The sequence below is a fragment of the Humulus lupulus genome, chromosome 4, assembly GCF_963169125.1.
Source record: "Humulus lupulus chromosome 4, drHumLupu1.1, whole genome shotgun sequence".
Classification (NCBI taxonomy): Eukaryota; Viridiplantae; Streptophyta; class Magnoliopsida; order Rosales; family Cannabaceae; genus Humulus; species Humulus lupulus.
The window spans coordinates 41,887,022-41,894,646 of record NC_084796.1 but is presented as its reverse complement, the minus strand read 5'-3'; the positions used below and the strand labels follow the sequence as shown (position 1 = coordinate 41,894,646).

The window sequence follows — 7,625 nt, the reverse complement described above, 5'->3', positions numbered from 1 at the left end:
TTTTTCCCTTTTTTTAGATTGTATGTTTTTTTCCAAAGTCTAGGAAATGTAACCAATTACTTTATTGATTTTTCACAGGTATATAAAAAAATCATAGAACTAGGTTAAATAACATGTATCAGGAGGGGTAACCAATTACCCTAAAAGGAGTAACCTTCTGCCATAAGAGGGGTAACTAGTTACCATACGAGGGGTCACGAATTAGTTATATTAAATATGAAAAAAAACATTAAATTTGAAGGGAAAAAAAATACATGATCTTATCTTATAACCCAGAAATATACACACATATCAGAACGTGGAGGCAACCGGTTACCATAAAGAACCCAGAAATATACACTCATACCAGAATGTGAAGGTAATCGATTACCTTAAGAACCCATAAATATACACATATCAGAACATTAAGGTAACCAATTACCTATTGCAGATCTGAAGATAGATGGTAACCGATTACCTTAGTTGTAAAAACATATATTGATAGTAGTGATTTAGGTTATAGGAAGGGTAATGAGTTACGCCATACAATGTTTTATGGATTCAAGTTAAGTTTTTTTTTATTATTATTAATTAAAGCAAGGTAACAGGTTACCCAGATAATGTTTAACTAATTCAAGTTAAGTTATAATGTTTTACTGATTCAAGTTAAGATTTTTTTTAATAATAGGGTAACGTGTTACGCCTTGTAGTGTTTTATGAATTTAATTACACTTTTTTAAAGGTAACTAGTTATCCCAAATAGTGTTTTACTAATTCAAGTAAAGTTTTTTTTAATATCAGGGTAACCTGTTGCCCCATATAATATATATATTTTTTTTATGATATATCAAGGTTATTAATTACTTTCTTCTTTGATATTTGTTTTGGTAATTGCTTACTCTAGATAATTTCATACTAACCCAAGTTAACAATTTACATATCGATAATGGTTACTCTTTTTTGTGAACTTAGTACCATAAAAAATATATTAATCAAACTCAAAAATTTAGTCTCAAAGGATTCTGACAATAACGAAGTAATTAGTAGAGGTAAGCTATAGGTAACTGGTTACTTTTTCAATGTATTTTCCAGCATCTGGCTTTTTTTGTGTTTAGGGTAACTGGTTACCTTGTTATTACTGATTATTTCAGTAAGTATATGTGTCATGATCAATTCCCAATTTTGAAGATTTTATAAGCATATTTTGTATATTCAAAACTACATTCAAGATTGTCATTTGATTTTTTTTGTAATTTATATTAATGTATTTATTTTTGCCTGTTTCATTTTATTTCAATTTCAATAAAACTTCTATAAATTGTAATTGCAAAAGAATTACTAACTATTATTTTAATGGTAATAATTTCACCGATGAAAGCTAGACAATAATTACATAAGATGAAATGACACTTGGAAAACTAGGCCACCAAACAGTATTAGAATCCAAAGTGATAGTCAATTGAACAAGCGAAAAAGCACCCTTATTGTCCTTCCTTGGACAATGACAATATTCAACATATCTAAATCTATTACATATAATTGTCTAATATCTCTTATGCCAACCCCACAAGTAGAAGCAAGGTCTTCTGGTGATTTTAGAAATTATAGCATTAAGACAATCTCATTCAATTATTTTAGTTTGAATTCTTGGGGATAGAACATTACATGAGTTAACTTTTCTAAATTTGTGCAAGTAGTCAATAGCCACTCAAAAGATGACTCCTTTAATAGAAGACTTCCTTTATGCACCCATTTTTTTTCTCCACATAAGTAGTTTTTCCCTCTCTTTATCTCTAAGTGAATCACAACTTCTACATTAAAAATAAAAAAAAAACTCTAGAGAGGTAGCTTAACGTGGCCATTGACCTATGTTGATTAGGAAACTATTTTTATCATAAATATAAATTATGCAGAAGATTGAATGTTTGTTGGATATTATCTGATCGAATCCAAGTATTAATAATTATTTCTTTTTCTTGTATTTTTGATCGGAGAGCATTGTTGTTGTAGGACGCCAGAGTTCGTGGTAAAGATTAGAAAGTTGATTTTGGAGGGAGATCAGAAATCAATCCAAGCTGCAACTTATGATCAGAGAATTTGTTAGGTTGCCGATTTTGGTTGGGCTTGATTGGAACTTTGTGGGTGGGTGAGAACTTTTCAGCAATCACATCTTTCTACATCTGTATTGTAGTCTAATGTGCCCATGCTTCTCTAGTCTATATTTGGTTTGATATCTTTTGTTTTTAGTTTTATTAGTTGAGGGTTTGACTCTCTTTATATTATTGCAACTCCGAATTTTAGTTGCGGTTTGGACTTTCTTTATATTAATGCAAGTCCAAATTTTAGTTGGGGTTAGGCTTTCTTTATATTATTGCAACTCCGGATTTTATCAGGCGAGATGAAAGCTGACGGATTTTGATTTGTTAGCGGGGTCGGACGGATTAGCTGTTTTTTATTCCGCACCAATAGCTGACCCATCCAAAACGCCGCATCACATTCACTCGCTCAGTCTCAAGCTTTCTCGCTCAACCATGGCTTCCGTGGAGAATGGCAAAGAGAGAACCACTGTCCGAGTCTCAAACATTCCTCAAACTGCCATAGCTCAGGACCTCATGACCTTCCTCGAGTCCAAACTCGGTCCCGACTCAGTCTTCGCCCTCGAAATCATGACCGAGCGCAAGAACTGGAAGTCCCGTGGTTTTGGCCGGGTCCAGTTCACTACCCTCCTCGCAAAGTCCAAAGCCCATTCTCTCTCCCTCCAAAGCGCACTCATTTTCCAGTCTCACACCCTCAGAATTTCCGAATCCTACGACGACATCGTCGTACAGCCCACGGACCCCAAACACCGCCTCGAAGACGGCGTTTTGCACGTGGGTTTCATGCTAGCGGAGGGTCGGATGAGCGTGTTGGAGTCTTGGGAGGGTGTACGAGCATGGGTTATGCCCGAAAGGGGCAGGGTAGAGTTCTGGGTATGGCAAGGAGAAGAGTGTTACAAGATAGAAATTAGGTTTGAGGATATTTTGGAGAGTGTTGGGTACTGTTCGGATGGCGAGAATCTGTTCTCCATTCTCTTAAAGGTATTTTCTTTCTTTAAAATTCTTCTGTTCAGATTATGAAACTATCTTTTGAATTTTCTGGGCTGTTCGGTTTTTTTTTCCTCAGCTAAAATATGGACCAAAGATCTATAGGAGATTCTCTGGGCCTGGAATAGCTTCGAAATTTATTGCTGATCGTTATCATATTTGCAAAGAAAATGTTGAGTTTGTTTGGGTTCGTACTACAGATTTTTCTGGGTTAAAATCAATTGGTCATTCAACCTCATTTTATTGGGCATTGAAGGAAAACTTTTTAGCTTCTGATACTTTTAAATGTTTCCCTTATTATAGACAAGTAGATGTAGAAGATTTTATCTTAGAAGGAGGTGAAGAGTATTGTAATGTCTCTGAAACAGTTCCCCTTTTAAAATTTCCTTCAAATGATAGTTTAGGATATGAAACCTTTTTTCAGCTTAATTCTCTTGTACATACCCAAAATATTAGTTTGGCTGCTGTAGATAGTAATCTCATTGAGCTTTTCAGTAGTTTAAGCGTAGAAACCTTGAAAGCGGTTCTTCAGAAGCTGCAGAAGCTCAAGTCCACTTGCTATAATCCAATGTCGTTTGTCAAGACTCATGCACATATCTTAGAGAAAACTGTTAAAAGTCCTTCAGCCAACAAAAAACTAACTGAGACTAACGTCATGAGTTGTCACAGAGCTTTGATTACCCCATTGAAGATTGTTTGCATGGGTCCTGAGCTTGAAAAGTTCAACTATGTTGTGAAACACTATGCATCATATGCTAATGATTTTTTGAGAGTGACTTTCGTTGAAGAAGATTGGAGTAAGTTACCTCCTAATGCCATCACTACAAGCATCGAACAAGGCATGTTTACAAAACCTTATAGGACAGCATTATATCATCGCATACTGTCAATTCTTCGAGATGGGATTGTAATTGGATCAAAAAGATATGAGTTTCTTGCTTTCTCGGCTAGTCAACTCAGATCAAATTCTGTTTGGATGTTTGCTTCTAATGAAAATGTAAAAGCAGGAGATATTAGAGAGTGGATGGGCTGTTTTAGCAAGATTCGTAGTATTTCGAAATGTGCAGCAAGGATGGGTCAGTTGTTCAGTTCCTCAACACAAACTCTTACTGTCCCAGTGCAAGATGTAGAGATTATTCCTGATGTAGAAATAAATAATGATGGTATTAACTACTGTTTCTCAGATGGCATTGGGAAAATTTCTTTGCCTTTTGCCAGGCAAGTTGCACAGAAATGTGGGCTGAACCATACACCTTCAGCATTTCAAATTCGATTTGGTGGATATAAAGGGGTGATTGCTGTTGATCGTAATTCCTTTCGGAAGCTTTCCCTACGTAGTAGTATGCTTAAATTTGAATCAAAGAATAGAATGCTTAATGTCACCAAATGGAGTGACGCCATGCCTTGTTTTCTGAATCGAGAAATTGTTACCCTCTTGTCTACACTGGGCGTGAAGGATGAAAGTTTCCTAGCATTGCAACACGAACAATTGCGTCTTTTGGGGAAAATGCGGATAGATAAAGAGGCAGCACTAAATGTCTTAGAGAAATTAAATGGCACTGATAAATCTAATATCTTAGTAAAGATGTTACTTCAAGGTTATGAGCCAAATATGGAACCTTACCTTTCTATGATGCTTCAATCCTATTATGAAAACCAGTTGACTGATCTAAAAACTAGGTGTCGAATATTCGTCCCCAAGGGTCGTGTGCTTATTGGATGCTTGGATGAAACTGGTATTTTAGATTATGGTCAGATCTTTGTCCGCATAAGCATGACAAGAGAAGAGCTGCAAGCAGGGGATCAGGAATTCTTCAGAAAGGTGGAGGATGAAACATGTATTGTTTTAGGGAAGGTTGCTGTCACAAAAAACCCTTGTCTTCATCCTGGTGATGTCAGGGTGCTTGAGGCTATATACAAAGTAGAATTAGAAGAGAAGGGCTTGGTGGATTGTCTCATCTTCCCTCAGAAAGGAGAAAGGTATAATTTTATTCATAGAAGTGCTAATGTATTACTTTAAAAATATTGTCCTCATTTAGGTGAAATTAACAAAACTGTGATTGCAGCCTAAACTAGTATTAAAGCAGAAGTTGATGTCACGAGTATTGAATTTGCCGTGGCTTTTTCTTTTCTTAATAATTGTGGCATAGGTGGTTAGTATTTTAAGTGTTACACATCTTCTTCATGGTTTGCACTTTGCAGGCCTCATCCGAATGAGTGCTCTGGTGGTGATCTTGATGGGGACTTGTTTTTCATAAGTTGGGACACTAGTCTCATCCCACCTCAAACTGCACCCCCCATGGACTACACTGGACGAAGACCTCGTATAATGGCTCATGACGTGACCATAGAGGTAATCTCAAAACTTTAAATAGGCGTCTAGGGATACTGAATACTCCTGAAACTGAATTACATACAAAAGTTGGAAAATTTTAGTGAAATTATTTAGTCCTGCAGGAAATTCAAAAGTTTTTTGTTGACTACATGATCAATGACACATTGGGTGCCATCTCTACTGCTCATTTAGTCCATGCTGATCGCGAACCAGATAAAGCCTTTAGTGAAAAGTGCCTGCAACTAGCAAATTTGCACTCCATGGCTGTCGACTTTGCGAAGACTGGTGCACCTGCTGAAATGCCAAAGGCTTTAAAGCCTAGGGAATTTCCAGATTTCATGGAGAGGCTAGACAAACCCATGTACATCTCCAATGGGGTATTGGGACAACTCTATCGTGCAATGATCAATTCTGATGTTCAAGGAAGTTCAAAATTGGTTTGGTCAGAGGAGGTTGCTCGAGCAACATATGACTGCGATCTAGAAGTGAGTGGGTTCAAGGACTTCACTGTCATTGCTGAGAGACACAGAGATATGTATATGGAGAGACTGAGTGGCATAATGAACTACTATGGATTGGAGACTGAGGATGAAGTACTGACAGGCAATATCCGAAAGAAGGCAGCCTATTTGCAGCGGGATAACAGGAGATATGGTGACACCAAGGATCGGATTCTACTGGCATTGAAGAATCTGCACAATGAAGCCCGAGGATGGTTTCAAAGCAGCTGTGAAGTGGGAAATCACCAGCAGATGACCTCGGCGTGGTATCATGTGACTTGCCACCCTGATTATTTCCACAAAGGCCGGAACTGCCTGAGCTTTCCGTGGATCAAAGGTGATATTCTTCTAAACATCAAGTCTTTGAACAGCCGAAGGGTATTAAACAGTAGTGCTTGTTCTTGAAACGAGTAGTAAATAAATAAACAAGCTCCAATCCTAAACTTCTTTAACGAGTCATGCCAAGAATGATGAAAAATTGCCTTGATTAGCAATTTAGCAGGGTATGAGTATGGCACTGAAGCAGTGTTTCCTAGGCACAAACTATATGTCCTTTGTTGAACATAACTTCACTTTCCAGACTCCAGTTATCTATACGAAATAACTAATTAATTAAAGTTGTAAAAAATACTTAATGTCCATTTTCGTCTAAAATTTTAAATATTTCATATGAACTTTATTATTTTTATTTTGAATTTTTAGTACTAAGAATTTAAATATTCAAGTATTAGATTAGGCACGGGTATGTTTGTTGACTGCATAAGAATTTTATATTTTATTAATTAAATATAGTAGGAATTTTAGAGGCGAAAATACTCAATGTTTTCGCAGTGTTACACTTTTACATCCAATTTTTTTTTCAGCAGAGAATATACCCAAACGAGTTAAAAGCGAATCTCCATTACTACCCACTTGTTAACACTGTTAATGGTGTTTATGTGGCATTGACGTGACCTGACTGAAATAAGTTGTCATTGCCACATGTATAATATAAAATAATATTTAATAACTAAAATATATATATTTTTATAATCAAAATCAAATTATTTTTTTTAAATTATAAAATCTATCAAATAAAAATGAATAAATATAATTAAAAAATAAAAAATAGTCACTACCCCCACATTTTCCAATTTCCACATTTTCTTCTTCTTTTCTTTCTTTGCTAGATATTCTTCTTTTTTCCGTCTTATTCTTCTTTTTCTTTCTTTTTCTCTTTCTGTGCTCCTACCATTTTTTTTCTTTTTCTTCTTTTTCTTTGTCATTCTCTTTCTTTGCCTAGAATTTCTTCTTTTGTCTTTTTCTCTTTCTTTACCTAGATTTTCTCAGCCCCACCTTTTTTTTTCTTTTTCTTCTTCTTCTTCTTCTCTTTCTTTGCCCAGATTTTCGCACCCCAACTCCCTTTTTTTCTTTTTCTTCTCTTGCACCCAAATTTTCGCAGACCCCATCTCCTTTTTTTTTTCCTTTTCTTCATCTTCTTCTTCTCTAGGGTCCAAATTTTATCAGCCTCTTTTTTTTTCTTCTTTTTCTCTTGCCCAAATTATTATGGGTGTTTGGATGCTGAGAAAGTTTGAGAGAAGAAAAGAAAATCTAATTTTTTTTCTTTTAGATCTCATTTGTATGAATTTAGGTATTTGTTTATTAATGATTTGTATGAATTTGTTTTTATACTCTCTTTGTACAAGTTTTTTTAAAAAAATGTTTGGTAAGCTAAAAAAATGAGAGAAA

The 7,625-nt window shown here is 35.5% G+C and overlaps 1 protein-coding gene across 1 annotated transcript; it reads left to right on the top strand.

The window, feature by feature from the left end:
• The first annotated feature begins 1,804 nt into the window (after positions 1–1,804).
• LOC133830360 (RNA-dependent RNA polymerase 2) lies at positions 1,805–6,592 on the top strand. Its single transcript, XM_062260330.1, has 5 exons — positions 1,805–2,121; positions 2,407–3,056; positions 3,142–5,042; positions 5,265–5,415; positions 5,520–6,592. Exons 1-5 carry the CDS (start codon positions 2,064–2,066, stop codon positions 6,300–6,302), a joined length of 3,543 nt encoding a protein of 1,180 aa, XP_062116314.1. The 5' UTR covers positions 1,805–2,063; the 3' UTR covers positions 6,303–6,592.
• The last annotated feature ends 1,033 nt before the right edge of the window (positions 6,593–7,625 follow it).